We start from the raw sequence: 17169 nt of genomic DNA, 5'->3' as shown, positions 1-17169 counted from the left end.
ACATGAACAATTTTAGGCTTAAATGTGAGTGAGGCCTTGGAGAATAGTTGCTCTTGATAAATACAAAGTATGTATTGAATTATTCCATTTAAAGCATAATAAATGCTAAGCTGAAAATATTACATAAATTATTCTACATAATAATATGAAATCTATTTCTAAGAGAGGCTTTTACATTAGTTATGAGGAATGGGTGGGCAATAGAAATGTATAATGGGCCTGGAACAGATGGATGATGGCTTTCCTTCAACCTTAACAAGATACCACAGCTTCTATACCCTACTGAAACTTTGGGAGTATGAATATTTTGCTGCTGATCTCTGAATGTCAGAACAGCTTTTAATGCAGAAGCCATGTAGGGCTTAAGTCACTAAAAATTTCCTGGGGTCGGGTGACTCTGACTGTAACTAGAAACCAAGAAAGTCCATTGCACACCTATCTGCCCACTCTCCCCTTCTAAGTTTGAGTCTTAAATTAAGATTCCTCCATCTTCAACAATACCCAACAAATACACCTTACATTTTATAGTACTTCTTTATATGAAAATTATATTCAAAAATGTAGAAAACATTTTTGTCAGTGAAGGGCATATAAGTGTATGTTGTACTTCTTGCAACTTTTCAGTAGGTTCGAAATTTCTCAAAAAGTTAAAAAAAAGAACTTCCATAAAGTAACTACACAAGCCCTTATAAAGAATGACCACTATCAATAGTGTATATATTTCAAACTAAAGGTCAATTCTGCCAGCAAGTTGCCCCAGAATCATATAACACTAATTACTAAATTAATACACAGGCAAGACTATGACATAAAATTTTTTCAACAGGAAATAGTATAAGCATCATGCTTGTTAACTAAATCTTATACATAGTTTATCTTATAAATACAATTTTTATTTTTTTAAGTTGTCAAAATATCTGATACTCAATCAATTTTTGCAAAATTGATTTAGCAGTTAAGTCAGTTTCAGGTCAAAGTCACCCTCTCTTGCCTCCTGTATTCCCAAATCTGTCTCTCGAAAAGCCTTTTCTGAATCTACTCTCCTTGGTTCAACTGTGCATCCCTATGTACATTTGCACATACTGGGTTTACTCTGCATAATTTTTACAGTGATAACTTCATGGTCATTTTATGTTCACATATTTTCTCTTCATAAGTTACTGAATAAACTTTACAAACTTTATTAAGTGGATATCAATCACTATATAATACTGTTTGGAAGGTAAAAACTGCTTGAGCAAACCTAACAAACATCTATTCATACAGACTTCATTAAATATAAGCAAATGTGATATTCATATTTAATCAACCATAAAGTATATTATCATTGGCACTAAAAGCCTTAATGTATAATTTATTTTCAGTCATTGAGTATTGAACATTCTAACAGTAAAAATGATAAAAACAAGGAAAAGAATTAACTTCAGAAACTCAGTGGATTTCTTAATAAAATTCTGTGTGTGTGTTTTCTTCGTATGTATATTGTTTTCATTTTGTTTGAATTTTGCTTTTAAAAGACAAGAGATTTCTTAAAACTGACTACTGGGATGTTTCTGGGCAAGTCGATTCAATTGTCCATTATTTTTAATTTACAGTGAGGATTGGTGATTAGAATGATAACTTTGACACACAGGTATCAATTACCAAAGATTGATTTAGTTATGACCATAGATTTACTATTTAAGGTACAAAAGTGAACTTCCCCCCAATTTTTTTAAATAATTAAGCTAATTCTATTTAGCATTACATAATCAGTCATTACTAATTAACTACAATTAATAAAAATTAAATCTTCTCTTACCAGTTGATCAGTTGATTCTTCTACCTTATTCTCAATTTTCTCCTTAGTCTGCTCCTCTATATGAGAATCCCTATTTTCAATTAAAAAAAAAAGGGTGTATCTAGAGCATCTCCTTACAAAGAACACAATTAAATTTACTAGTAAAAACTCTAACAAGTGAATTTTTGTCTAAAAGTTTCAGAAGTGTAAACACTGTATCAAAGACTGTTAAATGGTGGTAGATGTTGTTATCTCTCTCGGGACTCAAAGAAATTATGCCATGCCCCAACTGTATGGTGGTATCAAGAACAGAGAGCTGATGTACAAAAGGTCATCTTCAAGCAGACACACAGTAGTTCAAAATAATGGGAAAAATTAACTTTATATCACTATTTCAATGTAAAGAAAGAAGTTTCTTGAAAGGTTGATGTTTTGTTTTAAAACAATAAAGGTTTGGAAAGGATCTATTACATAGATCATTTTATTTTTTGTTTCAAGTTCCTGGCCTTACAATTGTAGTTTTCAAAAATATTTAGAAATTATGAACTATTTTTGTAAAAGGAGTACTCCGACAGTATGGCTTTTGACATTGGCCTGATATACAAATATATGTAGTATTATATACTAAACTGAAAATGTATTTATAAAATTGCTTTGCCTACATACAGAACCATGACACAGGACTCAAAATATAAGGACTATAACACAGAATCATGTATGATTTATATGCTCTTAATTTTGTGCACTTGCAAGAGAGAAAACTGAGGTGAAAAAGCTATCAATTGATTTACTCAGAATTATTATGTTATCCCATTTTACTTCACATTCATGTACTCTTTTGACAGACAAACCTTTACATCTAAATATTATGAGCAAACTGATTTTTTTAGGGGAGACAAGACAGGTAAAAAGTACAGCATTATCCATACAGTGAAAGTTTCAACAAAAGATGATTCATACACACAAACAATATTTTACAATATGATTCTCAGTGCTCACTAAAATGTCATGGAAAAGAAAAACCTATTTACCGCCTTTTCCTTTATGTCTAAGCCCCACTCCAAAAAGGAACACAAAAGAGTTCCTTGTGTTACCAACAAATAACTTGTTTTAAGTTATATACTTAGGAAATAACAAAGCTAAAACTAGACACAAGACTAATATTTTTCTTTTGCTGTTCTGCTGCTTTCGCCACCTGTATACTTTATGCCATATATAAATACTTTCAAATAGGGATCAGGTCCTTCTTATTCATTACCTTAGCTTCAAGCATCTAACCCAACATCTGACATAAAGTACCACTCAAATATTTATTGAATGAATGAATGAATGAATGAATGAATATCAAAACAAATAAATGAGTGAACTTCCATGAACTCAAATAGCACCCATTCAAATGATCCCCAAATCTATTATCTCCAGCCTTAACTGCTTTGAAGCTACAGTTACACATTTCCAACTACCTCCTCTACAAGCTCCACAAGAATATTTAAGCAGCAACTCAATATCCTCATGTTCAAAACTGAATTCATAATCTGTCCCCTCTGTTTCTCACACACACCATATTAGTTAATGGGGCAATCGCCTTCCGGTCATTAGAAACCTTTGAGCCATCTCTACTTCTCTTTTGCCCTTTTCTCATATTTAAACAATCACAGAATTCTGTTAGTTCTAGTTTTATAAATCCCTCCTTCATTACTAGCATTTCCTATTCCTTCCATTACAAGCCTCCATCAGCTTCTTCCTCAGCAATTACAAGTGTATCTTGTCATTCCATTTCTTTCCATTATCAAGGGAGGTAGTCTTTCCAAAATATAGTGTAAAATTTCATTTCTCTTCTTAATATGTCAATGGCTCTGTACAAAATTAAGCTAAACTCTTTAGCAGGACAGTCAAAAAGCTCCCCAAGAATTTGTCTTAAGTACATTTTCTTAAGCCAAATGACCTCCCATTCACTCCACTTTTACATCCACCGAAACACTTCTTATCCATTCAAGTTCCATTGAAGCATCACCTTGTGAAAAACCCACTCCACCCCAGTCAATAATTATTGTTCCTTTCTATATATAGCTTCAGCATCTCTACTATAACTTATGTGTGCATTTTGCCTAAATGTAAAATAACTTTTTATTTATCTTCCTACATTATAATTCTCAGAACATAAATTTTGTTTGATCTTTATTCCCTAAATACTAAGGAGGCCAGAAACTGCTTGTAAAAATTATTAAAATATTACTTTGCTTATTATATGATATAGCTATTGGTGGGAGGGAGATCTCTAATACTAACTTATTGCTTAGTATTGTATGAGGGAGGTATAGGCAGGCTGAATTTGCCCTGATTGGAGGGGACAGATGCACTTTTGGCCTGGACCCAGTTGAAACACTCAGTAGAGTCTTCTCTATTATGCTTAGGTTACATTCTATAAAATGAGAATAATAATAGCATCTACTCATGGAGTTGTGATGAGATTTATATAAGTTAATATCTATAAAAATATTTAAAACAATGCCTGGCAAAGAGTAAATCTATGTAAGTGCTTGTTAAATGATAAATAAAAGTATTAGTTTTTTGATAATGCCCCAGATATGACCAGCTGTGGTACAGTTTTCAATTCTTAGATCTTCAGTCGGGGTGTGGTCCTTAAAGAAACTTTCTAAAATTAGATTTCACTCAGTCAACATCCCTCACTAATTAAACCTGAAGTATAAGAGTATCTGATTGACACTAGCTTTCCAAAGTTATATGGAAGAGACAAATGTTATGTCTTTGGAATACAACAAATGCAGTTGCCTTTTGTCAATTCATCCCTTACCTCACAAAAAGCTCTTCTGGTACAGAATCCATGACATACAATGTCCTTTTGCAAAAGTCCAATGCTTGCAGACTGATCTTTACTATTGATGTTTAAATCTGTAAGGAAAGTAGTATTTTTAGTGGAAAAGGAGGTGGACTACATTCTGTCTCCTACTATATTAGTAGTACACGACCATTAAAAAATGTTTTGAAACACAGTTTCATCATTCAAACATAAATCACTGTTTACATTTTAATATACTTAATATTTTTCCAAGCATAGGTATATTTTACCAATTTGTAATCATATTGATAAGACAATGCTGAATACTTTATCACCACTGAACATATATCAAAAGCATCTTTCTTGTTGTTTTATATTTTAGTAATCATTCTCAATGGAAACACAATTGGTTGACTAGTGTTTCTTTGACCATTTCTTTACAGTTAGAGATTTAAATTGTTTCTCATTGTTTTATTATAAATAGTATTTTGATAAACTCCACTGTCCATAAGGCCTTCTCTGTATTTATGATTATTTCCTTATATTAAAATCTCAGATGTTGAATTTCTAGGTCAAAAGACACAAATATTTTAAGCCCATGTACACTGCTAAATGGCTTCCAAAAAGGTTTGTACTAAGTTATTTCCTATAGGTAAAAAAGTTCTTGCTTAACACAATCTCAATAGCACTATTTGTTTTTCTTTTAATCTAAAATAACATTTAGCCACTTTTTCCCAAAGTTGTATAATTGTATATCTCCATAAAATTAGAAAGGTGGGATGTAAAGAACTCTCTGGTTCAAATATCAATGGATATAGTGAATGTTTCCTGAAAGAAAAAAAAAAAAAAATGTACTGAGGCAACACAACAAAAAGGGGAATAATAGTATAATTAGTATATCTATTTACCGGTATTTATTTAGCTCCCTACTTAACTATCCCAAGACCAATCCCTGTCAATTTAGTCTCATATGATCTCTTTTACTGAGTTTCAAGCCTCCAAACTCCACTGCCTTCTGCTAGTTTGACTTGCCTTTCTGATCCTACTGTACATAAGCACAGTAACTGTCAGAGCAAACATGGAAAACTACTTCTCAGTGCTTTGGGGCAAAGTAAGAAATGATGAGGAAAAAGAAAAGAATACAGCAGCAACAGCATTAATGAAACTGACATAGAGTGCCTTAGGCTTGCTACCAAGCACAACACTGGGTCAAGTTTCTCATTTGTTGCCTCTGGACTGCTTACTTATCTAACTGGTAGCTAGTTTCTCTAAAAGTATATTTAATATACACTCATAAACTAGATTGGTAGAGCTTTTGGAGGCCCATTACTAAAAGCCAATTCAGCATAGATAATTCCCAAATCATAAGATATATTCCACAAGATCACTTGTAAATCACTATTAAGAATTCAGATTGTATTTATTCAAAGAAACATTGTTTTACATGATGTCCAGTCTCCTGACCCCCCCCCCCAAAAAAAAAGACAACACCTAGAGAGGAAGAAGGCACTGCAGGACCTGAACCTCCTAAGCTTTGAGGTGTGAGTATCCTGGTCTAAAGGCTAACAAGAGCCCTGAAGGGATCATCTGCAAAACAAGTACCCCTAATTATAATACTACTTATATTCTGTATTTGACTCACACCAGCTCTAAATTACACAGAAAGTCTTGAGACAAAGGTAATTCTACGTTAGCTGATACTTCTTAACCAAATCATAAATGCAAAGATTCACACACATGCTGACTTCTAAATTTCCTCATTTAACACCTCTTAGTTTCTTGCCCATCCCTAACAAAACACTTCTTGCTGTCAGTATTAACCTATGCAGAATCTAGCTCTCCTAGGTAAATTATTTTAGTTTTATTCTTATTTTAAAACCTCAGTAAGCAAAGACATATGCATATTTAAATTTGCATTCTATTCAAATACCAATGAAAAATACAACCTAAAGCTAATAACAAAGCAAAGAGACTGGATAAACCTTGTTATTCATTCACACTAAATCATATTTGCTTCATCTCTTTAATACAGCTGTGTAGAAAAGGACATGGCTTTGAGAATTTTAGTATTGTAATCAAACTTTTTCTTTTATGGTTTCTAAACCTCTCTGGATATTTTAATAAAAAATAATAGGTATCATTTCATGCCCAGAGCAGACAAATTTAAGCCTAGATAATCCCATGGCTTCCAGAATTTAAAAGTTCAGACAGTAACACCTCCCCCCTCTGGTCAACTTTTCTTCAGTCAGCAGCTGTTTGTACAGACAAGAGGGAGGATAAAAAGAAGGGAAGGAAATCCTCTGGCAACAGGGTAGAGAAGATGGAAGGCCTCTGTTAAGCTGTTCAGTATTTAGCTTGAAAAATAAAAGTGTAAATAAAATTAATCAGTCAGAAGATATTTGGATTCTGAATTAAGAGTTTAAAAAGGCTAATGGCTTTCTTTTTCAGCTTGCTTAAAAAAATAACCTGAGATGAATCCATGTGATGAAAGGTTTTCCAGGAGAGATCATCAGTCCCACCATTTCTCTGGAGCCGGGCAGACTGTGTGGCAAACTACCCGCAACAGCAGCAGCAGTAGCCCTTCACAGCCTCTGTTGGGAAGGAAGGCGTAAATACCTAGCAACAGAAAGAACGGAGCCAGCCTGAAACATTACCACTGTGCTTCTAAAATAATCCAAAGGTTCTTACCAGTCTAGATGCTGAAGATGTTTAAACTCAACCTTTAAACTCAGAGTTAAACATGGGGGGAAAGGGTGAATCTGGTTTCCCCTGGTATATTCACTTCAATAGACTTTTCCTATCAGTAGGAAACTAAAACCTGACTCTGCCTTCCTGGAACTGAGGAACCGCTCTTCCACTGGAACTTACTCAGTTTCTAGCTGGTTGACCAGAGGGCAGGCTGAAATTGAGTGTCAGTTTACAGCACATCTTTATCTACCAACCAAAATGATTTTATTTGCATTTGAAAAGTAAGGCACTCCCATCCATATCTTGGTAACAGTGAAATATCTTTTTCTACTGCTCTGAGTTCCCAGCTCCCACTTTCCCTTTTATGTACAAAAATTATAGCAAACTTATTTTATCTTAATTTTTTTTGCCAGAGCCACAACTCCCATTTATTGATGGCTTCCTTTGTGCCCAGCACTTTACATGCTTTGTCTCTTTCAATTCTGTTCTTTTGAGAGAGGAAGCAACAGGCTCAGAGAGGGGTGTGCTGAGAAAGCAGACTCCAAAAGCCTGGGCAGTCGGGGGCACCAATAAATGGGCCAACGTTTTAGGCAAACAAAAAATTCTTTTATTGTAAAGCGCCCCCCCCACCCATTTTTAAAGCTGTATTTAGTCATATCAAAGTAGGCACAGCTTGTTTATAACTTTTTAATCATTCATTTAAACATTTACCTTGAAGAGGACTCCTAACACCTTCCTAAATTGTATATAAGCATTGTTTTTAAATCCACCTGAGCAATGTAGAGGCTCTGATTGGCCAATAAGGTTACATTTCAATGTGTGGGAGGATAACCCATGAATTTGCTATCCTTGACAGTTCTGGCACTTATAGATCACACAATGCCAAGGAGAAAAATTAGTATCAATGTGTAAAGAAAAACAAAGGAAACTCACTTTTTAAAGTGCTATTAGCTTGAAAATAAAATAACACACTTGGTATTTCTTAGGAAAGGAGTTCAGTTATTGCAAACTTTTCTTATGCCCACTGAAATCATGGTTTCTCTTTCTTGGCACCACTGTCATTTTGGGCTAGATAAATCTTTGTTACAGGAAGTTATCCTATATAGTTTTAGCTATGAACTATTGGAAGGAGCATATATTACCTTTAAGCAAATTCTCCAAAAGTGAAACGTTTTCACCAACCTAAAAATATTACTTTGTCGCCCTAGCTGGTGTGGCTCAGTGGAGTGAGCAACAACCTGTGAACTGAAGTGTCGCGCATTCAATTCCCAGTCAGGGCACATGTCTGGGTTGCAGGCCAGGTCCCCAGTTGGGGGTGCGTGAGAGGCAACCACACATTGATGTTTCTCTCCTTCTCTGCCCCTCTCTCTAAAAAATAAATAAGTAGAATCTTTGGAAAACAAAATTACACATTTAAAAAATATATTACTTTGTCATTACAGCTGTTAGACAATAATGAAAACAGGGAACAAGATGGAATGTTGAGACATGATGCATGTAGAGATGACAATGAATCAATGGAGGACAAAGTATGTACTTGACTTCATCACCGCCAATAATAAAGTCTATCCTCCCCAAATCCAATTTGATCCACCCATATGAGAAAAGTGCTGCCTTTCATTATCTCAGAAAGACATGTTTTTAAGAAGGGTTTAGGTGAGAAGGTACATCAAGCTTTTAGTTATGAAGTTTCCATTCATATAAAATTAACTGGTTGCATTAACTTGGTTTCACTGAAAATAAGATTAATTTTCAACAGCTCCTATATGCTGGGCTCTGGGCTATGTATCTATGTACACTGAATACACATCTTATCTTCACACAACTCTGAAAGATAAACATTACTATGTCCTATTTTAAAACTTAAGAAACTGAAGCTTAGAAATCAGTAAGAGTAAAATTCATGCCCAAGTTTCACCAACCGAAATTCCATATTCTTTCTACCATGTTCCATTAAGTGTAATATTTGACTTTATATAAGTTTAGTGTACAACCAGCCCTGGCTGGTTTAGCTCAGTGGATTGAGCGTCGGCCTGCGAGCTAAGTGTCGCTGGTTCGATCTTCCAGTCAGGGTACATCAGAGAAGGAAAACTCTGACTCCAAAAAACCTCCGCTGCCTTGCGGCATACCTCTTCAGGGGAAAGGCTAAGGGAGTAAACCCCGACAGAAAATCCGGAGCCGGAGTCCCTAAGGCGGTTTGATGTTGTGGTCAACACCGGCAACTCCTGCAGCGCACCTGAACCCAAGCTGTATCGACTCCGTCTTTCCCTTGGACCCTTCAGCTGCGAAGAGAGGGGGGGTCTGCTGCATGGGCAACAGCAGACCCTCCATATCACCCTGCCCAGGCTCTGTAGCTTCAGCGTCATCGCAAGATGTCGATTCAACACGGGAGGAGACAGATACGATGTCACTCCCGAGTCGGACTGCACAGCCATTCTCGGCGGTGCAGATGGACTCTTAAGAAGCTACACCATCGTCTCTCGAGACGGACGGCTGCCGACGACGACGACGACGAGTGTACAACTAGAAACTAAACTAAGTAATAATCACACAGACACTCAGAAATAACATTATTTGCATGACTGCACTGGTCAATAAGTGATATTGTAAAAATTAATCATGCCACTTTTTCCGTAGTATACTATTCACATTAGATTTTGCAAAGAGAATTTATTTGTTCAAAAAAACAATTCAGAACAATGCCATATACTATATGTGGTACTGAAATGAATAATAATCCTTGTCTAAATACTCTGTCAAAGTTAAAGACTTGGGGGAAGTCTCTAATTATTTTGATCACATATCTCTAAAGCAGTAAACCTGAGAATATACTGAAAATATATGAATAGCAACTCATTTATGGATTATATGCAACTATAATATTAAAGAGAATGAGATTAAAATACATAAGTTCTAGTATTTGTTTCCTCACCCCGATAGTTAGTTTCACATTTATCAAGATGTGCACACTCTACTTGGGACACCACGGTCTTAAGAAAATATCTTCACATTTTAATTCACGGAGCAGACATCTACCCACTTCATGAACTTGATATCTACTTTTGAAAGACCAGAAATTTAAAAATAAGACATACAGGACCTCTCTCTGCACAAAGTAGACCTTCAATACATATTTGTTATAATTAAAAATGATTATTGTACCTTACAATGAAAGTATGTCACTTTCACATTTACTATCTACAAAATTGGATTCAGAAACAATGGATATAGTATTTTTATTTAAACAAAATAGCAACCTTGTGATTCCAGGATATGAAATTAGATGTGAAAATGGAGGGTGGGGGGCATTTTTCAAAAATATCCGAACCTTGGACTTTATCCTAGAGTTGACTTCTGCGAAATGTATAAAGGAAAAAATCAGAAATTGTTTAAAAGGCTAAAAAAGTTTATTTTATGGTTTGGCAAATCTTTTAGAGATTAGCTGAATTTTAATACCTGACAGGAAAGGAAAATGAAAAAATAATAATTATAAAGGGAGAATACTTTTGGTTTATTAGCTTTTCTGGCTTTATGACAAAGTTAACATTTCTGAAAAATAAGAGGTGACATTAATTGTACAGACTTTGTTTTCTGGATCTGCATAAAGGGTAAAATCAATTTAATTAGTATTTGAATTGCTTTAGTCACAGTTGGGACATGGTAGCCAAATGACCCCGCACCTGAACCTCTGCCAGTTTCACCACTGAATTTCTTTGCCTTGAATCTTTGGAAGCTGGGCCAATGGAACTTTTGTTCTACCTAATGTTTATGCCGCCTGAATAATCTCCTACTTTTAGATTTGGCCTCATGCCCTAGTGGAATGCAAGCCCTACAAAGTCAGGAAAAAAAGTTTTTAAATTTCTCTGTTATATCCCCAGTGCCTAGAACATCTGGCACCTTTAAACACTCAATATTGATTTTGCCCTGGCTGGTGTGGCTCAGTGGATTGAGTGCCACCTGTGAACCAAAGGGTCACCAGTTTGATTCCCAGTCAGGGCACATGCCTCGTTTGTGGGCCAGGTCCCCAGTTGTAGGCATGCGAGAAGCAACCACACATTGATGTTTCTCTCCCTCTCTTTCTCCCTCCCTTCACCTAAAATTTTAAATTAAAAAATAAAAATAAAAAAGAATAAAGCCTTCCATTCTTCTGCACACTTCAAGGCCTTTGAAAGCAGAGGAGTGAACTTGTGTGTAGATAAAGATTGCCTTCTTTGTTTAGAAGTCAAGAGCAGCCCATATGCTACAAGTAAGACTGATCCCTGCAGACAAGCATGGGGTCAGGATAGGATCTCTGTCCTCTAGCAGCTACTTCTCAGGTGTTCTTTGTTGGTTCCTCCCATCTCTCCACCTCTAAATACTTAAGTACTTTGGTTCAATCTTTTCTATCCATACTTACCCTATTTCATTTAGTCTCAAGGCTTTATATTTTTATTTCCAGCCTTGATCTCTCCCTAACTACAAATAATACATTCAACAGCCCATTCAACATCTCCTGGATATATAGGAGACATCTCAACATATGTAGAGCTCTACATATCTCTCCCTCCCCCACAGCAACCCCAGCCAAGACAGGCCAAGATCAGACTAACTGCAGTTAACACACAGACCTGTGAGCAAGAAATAAATGTTCACGGATTTAACCACTGAGTTTGAGGTGATTTGTTACAGAGCAAATACTGATTAATACTCTCTATACTATCTAATATTGCAATGCCACACCCAGACTCTTAATACTTTCCATCCTTCTTCTCTTTCTTTTCCTCCACTGCATTTATTACTATCATTTACATATTTTACTTATAAGTCTCGTTTATTGTCTATATCCCCAGTTAAAATAAAAGCTCTACTTGGGTAGAAATTTTGTGGCTATATCACTGCTGTATCCCCAGAACCTAGAAATGTACCTACCTACCACTCAACACTCAATATTATAGTAAATGAATGAATGAACAATTGGCTCTGTGTTCATGGCTCTAGTTCAATTCCCATATTATAACATTCAGTATTCTACAAACTCTGCACTTCTCTCAAAAACATAATTCATATTGTCATCCAGTCTGACTCATATAATATGACTTAAACCCTGGTAATAAGTCATTAAAATTTTTCATTTTCCTATTCAGTATTAAATATGTTTTATTTTAAGTTATTTCAAAAGAAATAAAGAAGCTAGACCACCCTATACTTAGACTGTAAGATCCCAAGCAAATTTTAACTCCCTTAAATGTGTTTTGCGAACTATAAACTAGGAAGACACCTATGCCAAATATAAAAAAGATAGCAATAAAAATTTACACTGAACAGGAATTTTGTACCAATCCTTGAAAAATAAAGGAATTGGATACTTGCAACTTTGCCTTAAAAAAAAATATCGTATGTTCCTATAGCATATTGTTTCTCTTAATAGTACTTACTCTGGTTTGTCTTTTTCCCCAACAAACTCTAAGCTCTCTGAAAAAGATCTAGTACTTACTAAATTTTTGATGAATGAATGTATATTAGCATTTAAAAAAACATATTTACCTGACTGATAAAATGCAGATGCTCATTTTAGCTAGTGTCTTTTAAAAAATTTTTTGACATAAAATAAATGTACTTCATAAAAATATGTACTATGTAAATATACTAAGCCTTCAACTTTTGAAAACTGTAAAATAAAGGAAAAATATACAAATATGGATGGAATTTGTAAAAATTAAAATAAGTGATTTTGAAAAAATCAATAAAGTTGGTTATTGAAAAGCTGAATAAAATAGACTAATGGCTGGAAAGCCCAACTAAGAAAAAAGATAAATAACATTAGAAAGAAAAAGGAAATTTAAAACTACTAAGAACAGATAATGAGAATAATTGGTATACTGACGCAACTTTATAGTGATTTTTAAATCTAGATAAATAGTTGGTATGCTAGACAATTTCTAGTTATTTCCAAAATCAACTCAAGAAAAGACAGAAAAATATTAGGAGCTATAATAACCCTATTACGAGTACACACTTTCTAAAGGTCTACCACTATAAGTTATAATACTTAATTCTATAAGCTGGCTCTGTAGAATTCACAAAAATCAGGTGATTCCTATGTGATTCTCACTATTCTATAGCACAGAATAAAAAAGATCAAAAACTTCAAATTCATTTTTCAAAAGTAACATATAAACCAGATTCCAAGAGAATAAAAATTATTTTTAGCCCTGACTCGTGTGGCTCAGTGGATTGAGTGCTATCCTGCAATCCAAAAGGTTGCTGGTTCAATTCCCAGTCAAGGCACATGCCTGGCTTGCAGGCCAGGTCCCCAGTTGGAGGCGTGCAAGAGGCAACCACTTGATGTTGCTCTCTCACATTGATGTTTCTCTCCCTCTCTTTCTCCCTCCTTTCTCCTCTCTCTAAAAATAAATAAAATCTTTTTTTAAGTTATTTTTAATTCCCATAAACATAGATATAAAATCCTGAATAAAGTATTTAAAAAGCATAGCAAATAGAAAGTTTATTATTACTACCTGTGTGGTGTCAAATTATTACACCTTAGTTTTTCATCTGTAAAATGGAGAACATAAGTACCTAAAGCATGGAGTTGTTATGAAGATTAAAGAGTAAGTACAAAGTTCTTAGAACAGTGCTTGGCACATGGTAAATGCTCAGTAAGTTATTATTATACCAAGAACAAAAGCAACATAATCCACCGAATTATCATTTTAAAGAGGAAAATAAGACATGGAAATGTAAATATTAAATAATTTTTAGCAAACATTTTGGCAACTCTTTAAATAAAACAGATATATAAAGGGCAATCTCCTAAACATTTTAAAGAATATTACACACCAATAACACAAATTATACTGTGTTAAAACACTGGTTATTTCCATTCAATTAAATATTAAAACAAAGATGTTCAGTATCTCCATTATTTTTCCATATTTTGTAGTTTACACTAATGAAATAAAGTAAAACAACAACTATTAAAAGAAATGAAATTATTTGCAGATTACATATAGCTATAAAGCCTGAGAGTAGCAAAACCCTAATAAAATGAATGAAATTTAGTAGGCTGAATAAAAGATATACCAGTAGTCAGTATCTTTTATTATAGTAGTAACAATAAGTTAAAATCTTATAGGAGAAAAAAAAAAACCCAAAATTATATAATACTCAGGAATAAGCTTAATGAGAATGGCATAAGATTATATAATAAACTGTGTAACATTTCATTGAGCGTAAAATACAACCTGAATGCTTTCTATGAACTACTCAGCAGTATCTGTATCTTCTTAACCACCCAAACTCAAAACTTGGAATCCCTTTGCTCCCCACATCTGAAATTAGTCATTACATCTTGCCTATTTCACCCCATAAATATTTCTCAAATTAGTCACCATTTTGCTATCTCTACTTCATTTATCCTGGTTATTATCCTCTGGATAATTAAATATTATTAAATATTTAAAGCAAATTAAATATTCTCCCTACTTGTAGGCTTAACACTCCTCAAAATCACATCTTATCCAGCTGCCACAGTAATCAATCTAAAACAGAAACCTAACTAGGTCAGGCCTCAGCTTAAAACCAGGGTTCACCACTGAATTCTGGTCACCACTGGGTGGAGTCCAAGTAATAAGGTCTTCAGTCATCTGCACCAGCTTCATCTCCTCCTCCTTTTCCCCCTTTGAGAGGCTTAAAATATGGTTCTATGTCTCCCATATTAGGATACGCAATTTTCTCAGACTAAAAATGTTAGGACCTCTCACAGCTATCATCATGGAACACCCTACTCAACTTACATCAGTTTTTGGCTATTTTATATTAAAGTGAATACTTTATGGCCCTGTCCAGGTGGCTCAATTGGTTGCAGCATCGTCTGGTGCACCAAAAAGGTTGAGTTCCTCTCAGTCATATTATGGGTTTCATCCCCAGGTTGGGGCGCACTAGGCAACTGACGGATATTTTCCTCTGTGTCCCTTCCTCTCGAAAATCAATAAACATCCTCCCCCAGATAAAGATTTTTATTTTTAAATGAGTACTTTACGGAAGCGATGCAAAATTTGTGACTGCTTAAATTAAAATGCAAGATTTCATAGAAAGATGGCACAGCAGGCAGCTTTGACCCTTACCCTGGGCTCAAAATGGGGACGGGGATAATGATGCACTCGTCATTACTACTGAAAAGTCTAACACAACCAAACTGTTATCCCTGCATTTGCCAAGGACCTCAGACGTAATTAACACTTGCTGAGAACATATTTATGCCAGGGCACAGTCTGCAGGACCTGACGTGGCCTCATTTCTACTAAGCTATCTTCTCCAGCTACAGTGGTTCCCTTGTTAGGCTCCCACTTCGCGTCCTCTGCCCTTGCTATTGTATGGGAAAATATTGTCCCCTGGGGAGCATGGCTCCTCGAAGTATTTCCTCAAATATTGCTTTCGCTATCCTGACCTCCCATTTCCCTTCTCAGTCACTGTTATATTTAGAGAAGTAAATAGTTGTTCTATTATTTTCCATTTCACTCCCTTATTTTATTTACTGTAGGATTTTTACTTTTTTCACTGAATCTAGTACCTAGACCAGTGCCTAGGACATTGTAGGCTATTTATTGAATGAACAACCTTATAAAACAGGTATTATTGTTAGCAAGATTTTACCTTATTAAGAGATAGAATCTGCCTATAGTCAATCACACAGTAAAAGGTAAAGCTAGGATTTGTAAGTACACAGCCTGACTCCACTCTTTACCATAACTGCATTGTGCCTCTAATTTATGTGAATTAAATAGGTACTACTTAGGATATTTCCCTTATTAGATAGTTCCTTCCCAGCAGCAGGATACTTCATTATCTTTGTCCCCTGACCGGCAACGTCTAGCCCGGGTTACACCTCAATAATTATTTGTATTATAAATAAGTGCATAAATGCAGCAATTATCCAATAATTTTTACATGTATTTCTCAATTGGCTATATTACTTAAGCTTTCATATTTAATTTTAAACTTGACTAATAAAAAATGCTGTCTTTAAAAGCAGTGATGTAAAAAATACTTTCTTTGAATTGACAAAACTTGATTTCTGACACGACTTAATTAAAATAATATGTACCCCATTCTTAGTTTTCTTCAAATTGGTTTTTAAAGTTTTATTCAACATTCGTACACATTAAACAAAAAGCCGCAAAACAGTTATTCGACTCATTTCATGATACACACATGCATAATATTATCTCTGGTCAAAAGCCTCAAACAACAGGGCCATTTCCACAGGCACCGAGATTTATAAAACAATCACGCCAGATGAAACAAGACATCTTCATTTACAAAACCTGACACTAATGAGAACACCCCCAGGGCAATAACTGGCCCAGGAGTCAACCGCAAGTAGCTTTCTAAAGTAAGTTTGACAACGACAATCGTAAAAGCACGACAAACTTCACAGACTCCCAACGGCTACAGGTTTACTGTGAGAAACAAACATTCCCGGGTAGAAGCGGTGGACTGGAGAGATTATTTAAAGAAAAACCTTCCAGGCCGCCTCAAAATCTAGAGCCTAAATTTCTCCTCAGAGATCCTCACCGTGTCTAGACTAGGGGGAAGCGACCATTTCTCAGGCAGAAGATGATGCACAAATAAAAACCGGCCACGCAGCGTGAAAGCCGAAGAAGCAAGCACCTCACTGACGACAAAGGACTCCCTGCGTCTAACCGCCCTTTCACAGCTTGAACAGCAATTGCACTTCTCGCGGGATTCTCGTCTTCACGGGATCTCGAGGCTGAGACCTCGCGGCTTTTCAGGTAAAGGGTCTGAAAGGACAGCTTCTAATCCACTTCACGAAATCTTTGATCTCCTGGACCTAGATTCCCGTACCTCCCTTCCCTCCATCCTCTTGTCCACCCGCCCGACCCCCCGCGTCATCAAAAGC

At 35.3% G+C, this 17169-nt stretch overlaps 1 protein-coding gene across 1 annotated transcript in view; it reads right to left on the bottom strand.

The window, feature by feature from the left end:
* The window catches only part of DZIP3 (DAZ interacting zinc finger protein 3), a 113528-nt gene extending 96400 nt beyond the window's left edge, over window positions 1-17128 (bottom strand). The window contains 3 exon segments of the mRNA XM_090276379.1: window positions 1802-1871; window positions 4596-4693; window positions 16824-17128. Coding sequence (XP_090132505.1) covers window positions 1802-1871; window positions 4596-4627 — 102 coding nt within the window. The 5' untranslated portion in view covers window positions 4628-4693; window positions 16824-17128.
* Between the last annotated feature and the right edge of the window lie 41 nt (window positions 17129-17169).

This window comes from Furipterus horrens, unplaced genomic scaffold (assembly GCF_987537825.1).
Source record: "Furipterus horrens unplaced genomic scaffold, mFurHor1.1.pri manual_scaffold_1, whole genome shotgun sequence".
Classification (NCBI taxonomy): Eukaryota; Metazoa; Chordata; class Mammalia; order Chiroptera; family Furipteridae; genus Furipterus; species Furipterus horrens.
The sequence above is the reverse complement of the archived record's forward strand: the minus strand, read 5'-3'. Positions and strand labels throughout refer to the sequence as shown.